Here is a 16,934-nt window from a genome sequence, read left to right as displayed (position 1 = left end):
AGACCACGTACCTCTGCAAATTCACACTAGAATACCTCTGCTGAAGAACACGCCTCCAATATTCCAGTTGTAAAAGCATGAAGCTGGAAGTGGGTTCAAGATCACAGTTTGATCCACGCCCTCATGCTTTTAGCGTACTTTGGCTGGGTGTTGTCCTTCTCTCTTGAAGGGTGGAAACACACAGCATTTCAGTTTGAAAAAGCAGCACAACTGCGCAAGGCTATCTCCCTGGATCTTACTCCTCAGTTCTCTTTCCGTCATCTGGAGACTTTCATACTACTGATTGATTCCATTTCTATGCTGCTTTTCTCCCTGAAGAAATTCAGTGCCTGTTTTGCACTTATGTAGACTTCAATATGTTTTTAATCTGAAAGTTCTACCGCGTGTCCCATTCCAAATCAAAGAATGGTGTGTTTCTAGTTCGAGTTCTTTCCTTCTTAGCTCCTATGACCCATAGGTCCTGAGCAGTTATTTCTTAGAGGAAAATATGATGGAGAGATATTTGGCCACGGCCAGTGTTATATTTGGATCTCTATCCATCAGCAAAAAAGGGACTATTTTGTCTCTTGTTATGGGGGCAGGAATTCTCGCCAATATGAGGGTGGATCCATTTATCTCAATAGTGTTTAAAGAGGGAGCATTCCATCACCTTATGAGATAATGTGTCAATTTTCTTTGAATTGCATGAGCAAAGTCTGTCAGAGTATGAATGGTGTGTTTGAAATATTATTTTACTTAAAAGTCCTTCAAGTTTTGTTTTGAGTATATTTTGAGTAGATGACAATTTGCAGGCTTCTATTTACATAGCCAATCTGAATGTTGACACTTCTGGATTCTAACAGAGCCTAATTCAATGAATGGAGTGGCATGCGAACAATTTGTCAGATGATACTTGTTGAAGTATTGATGCTTTTTTCCCCTTTGCATCTTTTGAAGGGGCCTGTGTTTCTTCCCATACTTGAATGTGCCCGCTAACGTGTGGATGAGCTGGAATGGATCGCTACAGATATTTCATCTTCAACCAGAAAAGCATGGTTGTGTTGGGGCTCTTACAGACAGCGTTTGCTACACTTTGTATTATCAGTGGATTAATAGACAGTACTTTCAGAAGAGAATCAACATTGAGTAAAACTAGGATACCCATCTGGGCTGGAGTGGTAATGATTAATATATATAAAGCCTCCCTTCTTTGTGTTTATTAGATTAAGATATTTTGTGTAGTATGTACCGGTATTTCTGTTTGAAGAACCTTTTTTCTTTTTGTCCAGTACACCTTAATCTACAAAAATGCAAATGTGAAATTGTGAAAAGGCGTAATGTTGAGTAGCTTGTTGAGAGTGCACAGCATGCCAAACCATTCTCTTAAATGAGAAAATTTCAATTGCCATCCCTACCCTCCCCCCCAGCAAAATCTTTGCTGTTTTCTTTTGTTTCTAAAGATTCTAGTTCCTGACAGGATCACAGTTAAAGGTTTGCAGGATTTATTATCTTCATGAACCTACAGTGGAAGCTGGGATGTTTTGAACTTGTTTGGTGGAAACAAGAAAGAGTCTTGTGTGTAGGGTTGCCAGGTCCTTCTTCACAACCGGCGGGAGGTTTTTGGGGCGGAGCCTGAGGAGGATGGGGTTTGGGGAGGGGAGGGACTTCAATGCCACAGAGTCCAATTGCCAAAACTGCCATTTTCTCCAGGTGAACTGATCTCTATCGGCAGGAGATCAGTTGTAATAGCAGGAGATCTCCAACTAGTACCTGGAGGTTGGCAACCCTACTTGTGTGACATCTTAAAGATCACCAGATCAATTGTATCATGAACCCACTTCCTAAGATGCATGAGCACATATACGATGAGTATAAATGTACGTATATATTCTGAGAGTCAGTGTGTTGTAGTGATGTAGGTGTTGGACCTTGGGGAGACTTGGGTTCAAATTAATACTCAGCCATGAAGCTTATTGAGCAACAGTGGGCCAGTCACTTGATTTTAGTTTAATCTACTTCACAGGATGATTGTGGGGCAACCAGATGTGCCACCTTGAGCCTTAATGAAGGGCGAGATAAACACATGACTGACAGACATACACATGGGGGAGGGTGAACTGTGGGGTAAATAGCTATAAAATGTAAGTATAATCTGTGACATTTCTGTGCAAAAGTATACTAAATGAGCACAGTGATTAGCCACTACAGTTGTAAATGATTGTTATGTTTAAAATATTCAGTTCAAATAAAAAGCCCTCTAGGTTTTTTGGCCATATTTTTAGTGGATAACAAATTGTGGGCCTCTGCATGCATACTAAATCTGAATGCTGACATTGCTGAATGTTGACAGCTTATTTAGTTAATTGAAGCAATTTACAGTGCAATCCTAAACAGAATTACACCCTTCTAAGCCGTTTGACTTCAGTGGACTTAGAACAGTGTAACTCTGCTTTTGTCTTCAAGTATCTTTCCCCCTCTTCCCTCACCCCTCTAAATATCTGCAGGCTAATGTTTGCCTTTATACATTTAATAAAGTGGGCACTTCTTGCTACAGTTAATCTGGTAGTCTTTCGTGTGCAACAAAACTCATTTTGCATTTGCTGCAGCAGACTTACATGGCTACTCTGTGTGTGTGTAAAGTGCCTTCAAATTGCAGCCGACGTACGGTGATCCCTTTTGGGGTTTTCATGGCAAGACACTAACCGAGGTGGTTTGCCAGTGCCTTCCTCTGTATAGCAACCCTGGACTTCCTTGGCGGTCTCCCATCCAAATACTAACCAAGGCTGACCCTGCTTAGCTTCTGAGATCTGACGAGATCGGGCTAGCCTGGGCCATCCAGTTCAGGGCTGGCTACTCTACTGGAATGTAATGGGTGAAAGAGTGGAGGTGGCCTTATGTGGGCTGGCTGCTACATTAACTGGCTCCAGTTTGGACTAATGTAATTCATTCTGGAATCCTCCTGCCCATTTGCAATGGCATGGCTTCTTTGTCAAGTCCTGTTTCTTTAAGCTGGAGGCAGGGGAGCAGAAGACTGATCTGCCTGAAAGAGAGATCTGGGCAGGCGTGAGGAGGCATCACAGCCACAGCTTTCTCCCCATTGGTTGTCTCCAGCATTGATAACTGGATGCTATGCTGCTTTAGAAAATGGAGATTCCATTTAGCTTTCATGACTGAGGTAGGGTTGCCAGGTCCCCCCTGGTCACTGGCAGGGGATCAGGGGGGTAGGGTTGCCAGATCCAGGTTGAGAAACCCGTGGAGATTTGGAAATGGAGCCTGGAGGGACCTCAGTGGGGTGCAACGCCATAGAGTCCACCCTCCAAAGAAGTGCCGGATTTACGTATAAGCTAAACAAGCTATAGCTTAAGGCCCCACTCTCTTGGGGGCCTCCAAAAATTTTAAAGGAAAAAAACAACGATGTACATTTCCAAAATATAAGATAAAAACCAAATAAAATAAAACCTACACACAGCAAATGGCTTTAGATATCTATTAGGTCCATAAATTACCATATAGCATATATTAAACACAAAAAACAGTGACAATTTGTTGTTGACAAAGGACAGCTGGACATATAAAGGGCCCCATTACCTTCAATACCTTAGGGCATCATCAAACCTAAATCCGGCCCTGCTCTAAAGGATCCATGTTCTCCAGGGGAATTGATCTCTGTAGTCTGGAGATGAGCTTTAATTTTGGGGGATCCCTAAGTCCCACCTGGAGACTGGCTTCCCTAGACTGAGGATATTCATGAGCAGAACAGAAATAGCGCGGAGCAGCTAGGGCAAGGGAAGATATGATGGGAGCTATTTGGCAGGGTGGGAGAGGCTTTTGGAGGCCCTAGTTACTCTTGTTGGGTGGGGCATAAGATTAACACCCCAATCCTAACGGGGTGTGGGGGGGTACTTACTCCTGCCTAGGGTACAGCAAAACAAAAATAGCACAGAGAATAAGTGTTGACAGCCACTTACTCCAGTACAATGATTTGCTCCAAATTTACTTTACTCCTTCTGTCAATTTCCATTGTGTTTTGCTGTTGTCATCAGTGAATTGGAAGGCATAATTTATACTTCAAAAAGTGTAGGCACACAAGGCCTCATCTATATGTTTAACATCATACAGTGGGCAATCAACCTGAACATCCCTGATGATTTTAATATGTTAATCAGATTTGCACTAATACGAAGAGAAAGCAAAATGTGGCATTGATTAAGAATCTCAGCTCTCGAATGGACCAGTGAAAAGAACTCTGTTCTCTCTTTAGTGTCAAAATGCTCTTCGCTGCACATCCTGCTTAAATGAATGGAGACTGCACAGCTTGAGCCCCAGAATCTTTTTGTGGCATACAGTTGCCAGATTCAGGCTGGGAAATACCTGGAGATTTTGGGGGTGGAGGAGGGACTTCAATGGGGTATAAATGCCACAGAGTCCACTTTCCAAAGCAGCCATTTCCTCCTGGTTAACTGATCTCTGTCACCTGGAGATCAGTTGTAATAGCGGGAGATCTTCAGCCACCACCTGGAGGTTGGCAACCCTATTGTGGCACCAAGTAACACCTTGACAATGGCTACAATTAGTTTTGATCCTTGTGGCACAGCTTTTGACCTCTTTTTGCATGCTAAAATTTATGCATAGATAGTATAGACGCATAATTGTGTTTAACTTCACATTCTTCTCCTTTGCTGCCTTCTATTCTGCAGTTTATGGGTGTTCCTGGAGTAATGGCTTTGTTTTCTTCTCAGAAAAAGAATCCAGTTCTGGTAGGTTTCTATTATTTACTTATTATGACTTTATTTATTGTTGTTAGTTATTTGGTCTTGGTTTGAGAGCGAGGGAGAGAAATCCACCATCATTTTTATATACAAACACATTATTCATATAACTTTACATGTTTAGATTTTTCCTCTTACATTATCCTGAAATTTAAGAATAGATTATACAATGACAGTTATACCTCCAAACCATGTAAGCTGTGTTACAATATTTATTCAATTGATATTTAAATCAAGCAAATAAACAATATTTGTTTATATTCCTCTTTTTTTCTGGGAGGGAGGGTAAGTACAGTATATGTTCTCATTACTTGTAAGCACCTACCACTTATATGGAACTTGCTTCCAAATAGGTATTTTTTTGGGGGGGGGGGGCGTTTAGCTCAACAGAGATTATTGTTGGATTCCCTAAAAACATGGGTGCAATCCATCATACCAAGCCCCACTGACTTTAATAGAGGCTGGCCGTATGATTTAAAAAAAGAATTTGGTCAACTGACCAGTCAAATTTACTTTGAATGTATTCATTTTAATTAATTAATTAATACATTTGTTTTAATTAGAACAAAAACCAAGTACATACGATACTTGTACTAATTACAAAAACAAATTAGTTTGTTGTGATACAACTTTAGAAAATTGTAATGATTATTATTATAACCTTTGGTAAGGGACAATACATGTGGGTGGTTGACTGAACACTTCTTCTCTTTTGCTTTTATTTTGGAGCACCGGATCAGCCTAGTTTCATTAAAAAAAAAGGAAAAGTAAGAAACAAACCCTAAGGAAGAAACAAACTAAAGTATATCATCTGTGAAAGAATTGGCAGCTTTTAGGTAGGCCGTCGCCAGTCCTTCCTTTTGAAGATGCAGGTCATTGCAAGTGGTTAGCAGGAAACACTGCTGTGCTGCTAGGTCTGCTCCTGACCGCTATGTGACTCGGAGCCTCAGACCCCCTCACAAATAAAATGACACCCTGGTAATCTAACAAGTGTAAGCTGTCACATACAAAGTGACATGGAATATTTTATGGCAATCAAATAATTCAGGGAGCGACAGCAGCTCCGCAGGAAAGCATCTGCTTGGCAAGAAGAAGGTTCCAGGTTCCAACACGCCAATCCTACTGGAAGTTCAGCTTGTCCTTAGTTTGGGCCTGATTTCATGCCCACAATCTAGATGTTGCACTGTTGGGGGTGGGGGAATGCTTCCCTTTGTGTCCATTTGTCTTTCTCTTGGAAAATAAATCACTGCAGACTACCGTGGTGGTATTCACAGTACCTCTGGGTCTGCCCCCTCCCCACGACTTCATTTTCAGCCCAAACTTATTTTTTGACTTCTTCACTTTTCTACTCCTTGTCTTTCATACAGGTGAATGCGATGATAATTGCCTCGGTCTTTTCCTACTTCACCACTCTAATTGTGATCGTCTACGCCTCTCTAACATTAGAGTATGGTGAAAAATACGAGTTCAGCGAGGCGCCCTCCCATCATCCAGCTGTGGTGAGTACCCAGATTTTCTGACAAACTCTCCCACTTCAGTTCCTGCCACTGTGGAAGTGCTGCAAACATTCAGAAAACTGTAATTAAGACCATTTCAAAAATAGTCTACAGTTGAACTAAATGTCATAGATAAAATCGTGTTCATGCACTTCCTGTGTTTTTGTTTTGCAGGTGTTTGTGCTTGATCGGCTTGTGGAAGGAGCCAATGTAACAATGCTGATTGCATCTATATTTAGCGCTGTAACTGTGCTCATTATTATTTACGTCAGTTGCCGAAGCCTTCCATTTTGTTCCTGCTTTGACAGTGTAACTGGGCTTGTAAGTAGTAATGTTATTAAACCGGATGTGTTGAATTATCTTGGGTTTGTTTGAAAATCCACTTGGGATTCTAAAAAAACACCTGTTTTGGATAAATTTGTTGATTATCAATGCTGTTTTATTTCTTTAGCCAGTTTTAAACAGACTTGCCATAAATGGCTTCTTCCTATGTAGTATGTAAACATCAAAAATATGTTAGCAGCGCATTACACTGAGGGTGAAAACGCACGGTCGCTTTAGCCTCTTTTATTCCCTGTTTCAGCCAGGATTCAGCCAGGATCGAATGCACATGCCGCGAAATGCATGCGTTTGATCCTGGCTGAATCCTGGCTGAAACAGGGAATAAAGGAGGCTAAAGCGACCATGCGTTTTCGCCCTGAGAAGAATGACTTACCAGCAACGAAAGCAGTAACACTGTTAAAACTAAATGACTGTAGGTCTCATCAGTGCTGGTATGGGAGACCACTGAGACTTCCAGTAACCCACCACGAGCTTTCCAACTAAGGTTGGGGCATAAACAAAATGGCCATTTTCCTCACAGTATGTATCTCTTGAGCTACATACGTTCATAAAGTATTGTGGCTTCACTTTTTTCATTTTTCGGGCTTTTACTAGGGTTGCCAAATCCAGCCTGGGAAATTCTTGGAGATTTGGGGATGGTGCTTGGGGAGGACAGAGTTAGAGGAGGGGAAGGACCTCAGTGGGTATGTAATGCCATAGAGTCTGCCCTCCAAAGGTACCATTTTCTCCAGGGGAACTGATCTCTGTGGTCTGGAGAGCAGATGCTCTCTCAGCCATGGCTTGAACTGTGTGGCAGCAGAGAGAGCATCTGGTCGTAATGGCATTTGTTCAACAATATCCTATGAAACCTAGGTTCATAGCTGTAGTCTGACATCAATATAGTTCTTATCCAAGTCTAATGCTCTTGTTTTTAGCAAAGACTACAATCTAATGAAGACCAGCTACAAACTGCAGAACTAGTTTGCATGTCACACGGTACGTAGCCTGTTTTTTTTTTACTTTGAAATTAAGTTTAACTGCTTTATTAGTCACTCATAAAATATATGATCAAATCCTGAGGAAAATATTTGTGGTTTGGAGGAAATAACTATTGTGCTCATAATAAACTATATATTTTTCTTTATAGGTCAAGCGGATAGAATTTTTAACTCTCCAGTGCAGTTTCCAGATCTAAATTTAGAAGGAGATGATGAAATAACCAAACCACCCCCATACATCAGATTTTCTTAGAATTTTATAATGGATCGTGGGTTTTATCAGGATAAATGTAAGATGCTCTTGCTATAAAATGTCAAAATCTTCAGAAGTCTGTTGTCCTTAAAAGGAGACCATTTAAAATACCATGGACTCTCATGAGCAGAAAAGCCTGCAGGCTCCATGACTGGTGACCTACTTCTTACACATCCAATGTAACTCATCCTATCTCTGACAAAACGTGAACTTCAGTCCCCAACATTTATGGAAGCCAAGATGTATATCCTATTTATACTAAGGCAGCACTTAAGCCCCCAACAGGGCTCTGTATACAGAAATAGACTTCCACAGCCAGATTTCTTTGTTGGATGAGGAATGTGTCTGTATAAAGTACATACCAACTACCTTTATCTACTCCAAAAGTACCGTCATGGAGAACACTGTAGATGCTATAAACAGCAACTAGGGCAGTTCACACCAGCCTAGGTTATCAATTTCCCAATGAATTTACCTGCCTGGTTGTTATATAAAATTACTTCCCTCCTTAACCAGCATTCCTGTGACATATTTCAGGTAGTTTTTGAAAATGGAAATAAGCCCATGTGTGCCCTGTCTTGACCATAATTTAATTGCCATTCCTCCTTAGATTTATTTCAAAAAGCTTACATGCATACAACCGAGTTTTAGATAATTACAGGTTTTGTTGCTTAAGGAAGGTAATAATGGCCCCCATGTGACTGCAGAAATCCTTCCATAATTTTCATAAAGCCTGACCATTCCTGATTTTAAAAATCAAGAAAAGTATGTAAGGCACACAATTTTGCAAGTGTTTATGAAGCTTTGCTTAAGTCAGTGGATTTCAAACTTTCCCAACCTGGGGCCCACCTTTACCCACCCCACCACACCCAAATGTGGTGTAACTGTCATATGACAAAGAGGAGCCAGAGTTATGACCTTATTGCTGAGGAGGGGGTGGATTCATGCCTGAAACATGCAAGCAACATTGGAAGTTGAGGTAAAGCTAAAGAAAGGGATACCATTTTTGGGGGGGGGGGGAGTAAAAAAATTTCTGAATCTCTCCTGCCCCTTCTCTATGTGTGTGCACACAAAGAAGGGCCAGACGTGTGACAACCTTGCTCCCTATGCATGCACACTAGCAGATGCTTAAAAAAATGGAGGGCTCCATAAGAGCTTGCGACCCACCATCAAGGATTGAAGACCACAAATTAAGTGACAGCCCACATTTTGAACTTGTATAGAAATATAAGCTGGAGGCCATGAAGAATTGCAGGAAGGAGGAACATCTCTGTAAGCTCTGAGGAGCTTGGGCAGGCTAATTTTCCCTCTCCCTTTACTCACTTTCTCAGCTGCTCTCAACATTATGTGCTTCTGGAGCATCTTCACTCACCAGCACAGTGAGGTTTGTTTTCTCTTGGTTAAGTTACAAAATCATTGTTTGTAGAGGTTGAGAGAGACCTTAAACTCAAGATCCGTAGGGAGGGGCAAGTCAAGTCCTACCCAGCCACCCAGAGACCAAGGGACAAAGCCTCTAACCCTCCTGGGGCTAAAATCATTTAAATCACTCTTGCAAGATAAGATGCTTACAAAGTGAGTTTCAGAAAACAATCTAGTAGCCAATGAAATCCAAAGAACTGGATTCAGATTGAAGCCTTCTGAATTCAAAAAAACACTACGAACATTAACAGAAGTGATTTATTAAAATTGTGTAAGAATATAAAAAAAAACAGTGAACAGGGAGGATAAAAATAGTAAAGCTACTAGACATACAAGCATTGGTTCAAGATCCAGATGTTACCAATAAGGCTGAGTCCAATAGGGTTTCAAAATCCAAGACAAGGTTTCCTGTCAGTGTGACCCACACAAAATCAAGAAGCGACCCAAAGTTAAATGTGTAATCCTGACACAGGACAAAACTAGAAAGATCTTACCTATATGCTCAATGGCCCACATTGGCCTGAATCTCGTTAACCAATCAAATGTATAGCGAATGATGTAACTTGAACAAATTAAACATTCTGCTAACCAAGTGATCCAACCAATCAAATGAGTTTGTGAATTAAACCAAATGCCTCACGTCTGCATAGCACAGTAGTACATAGTGTTTTCTGGATACAGCAAAGTTAGACAGCACAGTAGCAGTTGGACACACAGCGAAGCATGCCTAAATTTTTGTTGGATTATGATTAATTAAGAGAAGTGTAATGAACTTGAACAGGAACACATTAAAGAAAAATCTTTGCAACTTCCTGAAACTAATGAGACTGTTGTATACATTGTGACCATTATGCAGAGGTCAATTTAAAGGCACCAGAGTCCAGTAGCACCTTAGAGACCAAAGATTGTTGGGTATGAGCTTTTGAGTCAAATTTCCCTTCATTAGAAAAGACTCTCGAAAGCTCATACCTCAGAAATCTTATTGGTCTCTAAGGTGCTACTGGACTTGAATCTAGCTGTTCTACTGCAGAAGAACATGGCTACTCTCTGAAATGCCTGTACTTGTTTCTTAAGCACCACAAGGCTCAATTCAAACACTGACAGTGCAATCCCTAAGTGGGCCCAAAAGGGCTTAGGAAGTGACGTGACCCCGGTGCCAACATAAATGCCACTTGCGCAGGCATGCTGGGGAGCACTGCTGTGCTGGGGAGCGGTGCAGTGGCGCCATGCATGGATATCAGTGCAGCCATGGCGGCAGTGCACCTCCGGTGCAGGAGCTTGCACTGGCACCAAAGGAGGCATTCTTGGGGATGGGGGTGGCTTTGGTCAGCTCCCTGAGCTCTTTCACCCCAGGAATGCCCTTCTGCAGGCACAAACTTACGCTGGCAAAAATGGTGACGCAGACCATGGAACTGCATACAGCAGTTTCATAGGGGTTGGGGGAGCGTCTCTTTTTGGCTTGCTAGCTGCAGCACAGCAAACCGCTCAGGAGACTGCTCAGCTGCACCGTGGCTCTGCTGTCCCTGGCCACGGTGCAACCACCCCCCTTAGGATTGGCCTGTAGCAGAGCCTTATCCATGCTAGCTGGTAATCTAAAATACAACAAAAATGAGACAAACCGTGGCAGAATTTGATTTATTCGTTTTAATATAGTATCGCGTGGTGTGGTTATTTTGATAAGAACACATACAAAGAAATCCTTCATTACTTTGGCAGGATAAAAAAATACAAAATTACACTGACTTCTGTACTTAAAGTGTTATTGTTACCTAAAGCAGCATCTTGGATTAACTGTGTATATATGCAGCAACATGTTACATAGCATCATTCTTTTGTGATATGATGGCAGAAGAATTCTGTAAAATGAAGTTATAAATTGCAAAGTAACCATCTCACAGGTTGTATTGGGTACTAGAACCTACATGACTTCTGCTTCCATTCCTTATCCATTTCATTAAACCCTTCATTTTGTGCTTGAAATTTTTAAGACGTTTATAAACAAACACTGATACTACATTTGCACTAAAACCTTTACTTCATATTCTTAATTTAAGTAAACAGGTGAGTCCTCCAAGAGAGGAATGTAAACGATATTTGAAAATCATTCATATACATTTAAGACATTCCTTTATTAAAAATTATTACAGACACCTAGCCAATTATTCACGGAAGCAGTATTAACTAAATGAAAGCTGCTTGACCTTTAAAACAGATAAAATTCCCTTTTTCCAGTATCGAGTACAAAAAAATGTAACAGCTGTACTGAGAAGCAAAAAACTATATAAAATCTTGAGCACCATCCACATATGCATGCTTAGACCAGGGTGTCCATGGATCATGCCTTTTAGTGACTGAGATGCAATTAATATTTATTTAAACCTAGACCATAAAGCTAGTGTTTTGTACTTCAGTAATTTACAGCAGAATATCTTTATTCATTATATATCTGTAATTATCCTAAAATGACTGATGATAGTTATACAAAGGTAAAGATTAAAAGCGTGAGCAGATGCTCATATTTACTTTTTTCCCAACAGCGGCATATAGTGAGTGAACATAGTGTCACACTGGGCAAAATAAGTGTTGACGCACAATACTGATACTGATACATACTCCACGGCTTACTTTCCTTTTTAAATTTCAGTTAATCCAATGGTTAAATGGCCAGTTAGAAAAGCATTGTTCTTTCCCCATCATACAGGAAAGAAGCACTCTTCTTAGCCCTCCTAATGCCACAGCTACATTATCTAAAAACAAAGGAAGTGTGCTTTATTCTTCACAACTGTTGTTTTATTCACCTGCAAGTTTATGCCAATTTAACTCATTAAAGTCTTAATTCTATGAGTTTTAAGCGGACAACATCTTTATATCCAGAACTTACATGAAACTCAGGAGGTCTATCTGTGCAAGGAAATTAAAAGGCAATTGGATCTCAGTTTTCTGATAATGCTGTTCAGGAAGGCAATGGGATTCCCCATTGCCAATTCCGCACAGTCTCCCCTAGTGACCCCTACCCCATACCCAAAAGAATAATTTGACAGCTTGTAAAATATAGTGGGATAGTCTGTATTATCATATACTAAGGCACGTAAGTTCTTACATACTGGAAACCCTGCGTTTCAGTCATTTTAATTTTAAAAACATTAAAACAACTCGAACGCAGATCAACCAGTCGCAGAGGACAGTATTTGCTCTTCCAAGTCAGTCTATCTAAATCTACATTTGCAGTTCACCGAACCTTTTCAGCAATGTTACCACTTCAATCTTAACTGTTTTACCGAGGTCAGCTTCACAAACTAGTATCCTGATCTAAAATATCTGCTTAGAACTGTCTCATGCTGTGACTGGTTTGGATGCCATATAGTATAAGTCTGCTGAGACTGCAAGTCTCCCACTGGGAAATGCCATATTTCATCACAGCAAGAGAACACAAACTATAAATTGATGGTTAAGAACGACTGACCTTAGTGGTGTCAAGAGTTTTAAAAGCTCCAGGGTGATGCAAGGGGAGCACCTCCACCCTCCTGTTGTAAAACAGAAACAAGTTTTGCTCCATGGTGGACAGGACAGGCAGGTGGACAAAGGAGGGTGGAGTACAAGTGGGAAGGGTGTGGCTCTTCTTATGCAGCCAGAGAGCTCTTAAAGGTATAGGCACAAATTTAAGATAAAGAGATCCTATGGATTGTTCCAGCTCCAGAGTACAGTTACAATTGCAACGAAAATTCTTATATAGTTACCGTTTTCCAATACTGTTTCCAATGTTTCATTAGATTCATATGCCTATCTGGTAAGAGATGACAGCATGACGGTGTAGAATAATGCTGGAATAATTCTGGATATACTCTCAAGTCTTTTCTATCATTCTCTCACTCAAGAATGAGTGCAAACCTATAAAGAGTGCTAGTCAAATGTGAAAGGACATTTTGAGTTTCAAACCACATCTTTATGTAGAAAAGCTCTGAATGTGCGTTCCCTCCTTTGGGAACCTCCTGAGAGAGTATAATAAAGCAATCAAAAGAATACAAGAAGCATCCAACACTGGCACTCAAGTCAAATCTTTCTATTCCACTGTGCACTGGTCAAAATATGCCACTGAAATGTTAATTTCACAAAGTCATTTACCAAGTATACAACATTAATACTTTGTAACACTTTCGTTTTCTACAGAACTGCGGTATATGGGCACACTAAGGGCATTAGAAAATTGTTCTACTATATCTGTCTTTTTTTAGTGGAGAAAAGATCCTGAAACTATAAGCTACCTTAACGGGACGTCAAATTTCACTTGGAAAAGCTAATCTCCAGAAACTTCAGTAATTTGTGGATCTGACAATTACAAAGTGCAAGGAGTGTTAACACACCTAAACACAAAAGCATACAGTAAAGTGCCAAAAAGATCCAACATAATTCCTACTGCACTGGAATATGACCAAGGCCACACCCTTAAAGCACTTGCACACTAGACAGAGTGACTAAAAATACTGCAAGTTAACACCAACATGTGATAGCAGGTTTTGGATCAGATTCTAAGTGTACTGTGCTATGATCAGGTGGCTGACTAAGCATTAATGGCTTGTGGCTCTTGAGCTTATGAGCCAGGGTCATAAATATGGCTTCCACATGATCGTTGTCATCAGGGTTTTTAGCAGATGTTTCAAAAAGTGGCATACTATGAGTATCGGCAAATTTCTGCGCCATGTCCGTTGGTACCTGAATTGCACTTCTCAAATCACATTTATTTCCAACCAAAATCCGGGGTATGTCATTGGTGAACAAATGTTGCTTGCACTCCTCGATCCACGAAGGCAAACTATGAAAACTTGCAATGTTTGTCATATCATATACAAATACGACAGCGTGTACATTCCTATAATAGTGCTGAACCATGCTCTTCCTGAATCGCTCTTGCCCTGCTGTATCCCAGAGCTGGATCTAGAATGGTCCAAAGGGGGAGGGGTGGAGAGAAGAGAGAAAACACAAATAATTTCACTCTTGGTGGCAACAAGACGCCAGCTCAACTCGCTAAAGGCAGATCTTTTCTATGGGCAAAAGTTTTGGTTATGTGGGCATCTTTCAGAAAGGCTCTTAAAAGAGAACTTGTGTCCACCATTTTCATGTTTTAGAAAAAAATATGTAAAATTAACATGAGATGTTAACAAACACACTTCTGTAAGGAACCTGTATCCCTATTAATCCATCATATTGTTACCTCATTCTTTCTTTAAGGAACTTCAAGAGGCATTCATAGTTTTTTCCCCCTTCCCCATTTTATCCTCAAATCAAAACAGCGAAAAGTCCCAGTCACTTATATAAGAACATAAGAAAAGCCCTGCTTGATCAGACCAAAGTCCATAAAGTCCAGCAGTCTGTTCACACAGTGGCCAATCAGGTGCCTCTACGAAGCCCACAAGCAAGACGACTGCAGCAGCAGCATCCACTTGTGTTTCACAGCACCTAATATAATAGGCTCCTCTGATACTAGAGAGAATAGGTATGCATCATGACTAGTATCCATTTTGACTAGTAACCACATCCTGGGGCAGGGAGTTCCACGATTTAACTATGCATTGTGTGAAGAAATATTTCGTTTTCGGTTTTGAATCTCACCCTTCAGCTTCAGCAGATGACCCCGCATTCTAGTATTATGAGGGTGAAAAGCTTGTCCCAGTCCACTCTATCAACACCATTTATTACCACTCTCTGCTTCCTATTTTTTAGCCAGCTTTCAATCCATACGAGGACTTGTCCTCTTATTCCATGACTATGAAGTTTACTTAGCAGTCTTTGGTGACGAGCTTTGTGATAAGCCTTTTGGAAATCCAAATACACAACGTCCACAGGCTCATTCCTGTCCACATGCCTTTTGACACTTTCAAAAAACTCTAAAAGGTTAGCGAAACAGGACTTGCCTTTGCCGAAGCCACATTGGCTTTTGCTCAGCAGGGCTTGCCCTTCTATATGCTTCACAATTCTTTCTTTAATAATGCCTTCCATCAATTTACCTGGAACAGATTTTAAGCTAACTGGCCTGTAATTTCCCCCTGGAATCCTTTTTATAAATGGGTGTTACACTGGGCATTCTCCAGTTCTCTGGAATAGAGGCTGATCTTCATGGCTGAGTTGGGATTTGAACATGGATCTCCCAAGTCCAACATTTTAACCCCACTGATTGCTTCCTCTTATAGGGTCTCTTCGTATATTAGCTCTTGAACGTAACTATACCGAACAGTGATACCTAGGTCTACAGATCAAAAAGCTTGCATATAAGAACTAATTTTACAACAATTTATTTATTTTATTGGATTTGGGGGCCTCTCTTCCCGAGTAGGTCTGGCTCACTTTGATACACTTCTGGCTTTGTGAGGAGTCGCTGAAGCCCTTGAAAAACGCTCCCAAGCATAAGTTTTGCTTCTGCAACTCAAGAAGCGCACTTTAAACTCACGATTTTAAAATAATTCAGAGTGGGTAGCCGTGTTAGTCTGTCTGCAGTAGTAGAAAAGAGCAAGAGTCCAGTGGCACCTTAAAGACTCACAAAAATATTTTCTGGCAGGGAATGAGCTTTTGTGAGCCACAGCTCACGCTGTGGCTCACGAAAGCTCATACCCTGCCAGAAAATATTTTTGGTAGTCTTTAAGATGCTACTGGACTCTTGCTCTTTTCTACGATCTTAAAAGGAGGTGAAGCAACGAATCAGAGCGGCCTGGAAGGTAGTTTGTGTCATCAGTGACACCTGGCGAGTCAAGGCTAGACTTGGAAAGGGGAAATCCGGGTCTCAGCCCCGTGCCCCTCCTCTCTTTCAGCCTTCACTCGCCCCGCAGGGTTGTCGTGAAAGTAAAACGCCCCACGGGACGCAGCCATGACAAGCTGAAGGGAGGAGCAGGCTGCAGCCAGGGGCAGCCTCTCCTCAACGAGGTAACGGGGCTTCCGCCGAGTGCTTTGGAAGTGTGTTTCTCTCTCTCAGCCACCACATGACCACGATGTACCACTCTCCCCATGACAAAAATAAAATATTTTATTTATTTTCAATAAAATAAAAAATTAATAAAATTTAATTTTAATAAACAATTAATTAAAAAATTAATTAAAAATACAAAATATAAAATTTATTTTTAATAAAAATTTTAATAAAATTTTTTAAATAAAAATAACTAAAAATACTGTAGAAACCCGTACCTTAATTCGCTCCCCGTCGATGGCGACGGCGCGTTCGCGGAAATCCACCCCGATGGTGGCCTCGGTGCGCTCCGGGAAGCGGCCGGCGCAGAAGCGGAAAGTGAGGCACGTTTTCCCCACGTTCGAGTCCCCGATGACGATGATCTTGAAAATGCGGGAGCGCGCGGGGGGCAGCGTCCCGGGCTCCGCGCAGCTGCTCGACAAGCTCAGCTCCAGCGACGACTCCAGCTCGGTCGCCATGGCCGGGCCTGGGGCTCCGGCGATGACAGCGGCGCTGCGCCCCCCTCCCCTCCACCCAGCAAAGAAAGGCTGTACGCATGCGCACTTGCCGGCTCAGCGTGCACGCGAGCGCGAGGCTTCGATTGGCGGTTGCCGCTCTTCAACCGCTTCCCCCTGGCCGTTTGAGGCTGTAGCGGGCGGGGCCCGGGCAGCCACGTAGGAGCGGTTGCTCCGCCCCTTTCTTGCGAAGGACGAAACTGATACGCGGAGAGCGAAGTCGGGGGGGGAAAAAGGGCAGCCTGGCGGA

General features: G+C 41.6%; 2 protein-coding genes across 2 annotated transcripts; one reads left to right on the top strand and one right to left on the bottom strand.

The window, feature by feature from the left end:
- Window positions 1-973: 973 nt before the first annotated feature.
- On the top strand, window positions 974-7,851 carry LOC130483032 (uncharacterized). The gene is made up of 6 exons (XM_056855925.1): window positions 974-1,157; window positions 4,677-4,736; window positions 6,116-6,247; window positions 6,419-6,565; window positions 7,501-7,561; window positions 7,713-7,851. The coding sequence occupies exons 1-6, from the start codon at window positions 993-995 to the stop codon at window positions 7,814-7,816; spliced, it is 669 nt and encodes a 222-aa protein (XP_056711903.1). The 5' UTR covers window positions 974-992; the 3' UTR covers window positions 7,817-7,851.
- Window positions 7,852-13,641: 5,790 nt separating this feature from the next.
- Window positions 13,642-16,676, bottom strand: RAB33B (RAB33B, member RAS oncogene family). Its single transcript, XM_056855570.1, has 2 exons — window positions 16,409-16,676; window positions 13,642-14,167 (listed from the first exon to the last, which is right to left on the bottom strand). Exons 1-2 carry the CDS (start codon window positions 16,646-16,648, stop codon window positions 13,724-13,726), a joined length of 684 nt encoding a protein of 227 aa, XP_056711548.1. The 5' UTR covers window positions 16,649-16,676; the 3' UTR covers window positions 13,642-13,723.
- Between the last annotated feature and the right edge of the window lie 258 nt (window positions 16,677-16,934).

The sequence above is a fragment of the Euleptes europaea genome, chromosome 9 (assembly GCF_029931775.1).
Source record: "Euleptes europaea isolate rEulEur1 chromosome 9, rEulEur1.hap1, whole genome shotgun sequence".
Classification (NCBI taxonomy): domain Eukaryota; kingdom Metazoa; phylum Chordata; class Lepidosauria; order Squamata; family Sphaerodactylidae; genus Euleptes; species Euleptes europaea.
Note: the sequence above shows the minus strand (reverse complement) of the source record. Positions and strands in the feature narration are given on the sequence as shown.

Bases quoted from the DNA above. Each gene is read 5' to 3' on its own strand.
- LOC130483032 (XM_056855925.1), top strand. From the start codon at position 993: ATGGATCGCTACAGATATTTCATCTTCAACCAGAAAAGCATGGTTGTG. The intron at 6,566-7,500 runs GTAAGTAGTAAT...TCTTGTTTTTAG, and splicing joins TTGACAGTGTAACTGGGCTT to CAAAGACTACAATCTAATGA. The intron at 7,562-7,712 runs GTACGTAGCCTG...TTTTCTTTATAG, and splicing joins ACTAGTTTGCATGTCACACG to GTCAAGCGGATAGAATTTTT.
- RAB33B (XM_056855570.1), bottom strand. From the start codon at position 16,648: ATGGCGACCGAGCTGGAGTCGTCGCTGGAGCTGAGCTTGTCGAGCAGC. The intron at 14,168-16,408 runs GTACGGGTTTCT...GGACCATTCTAG, and splicing joins TCGACGGGGAGCGAATTAAG to ATCCAGCTCTGGGATACAGC.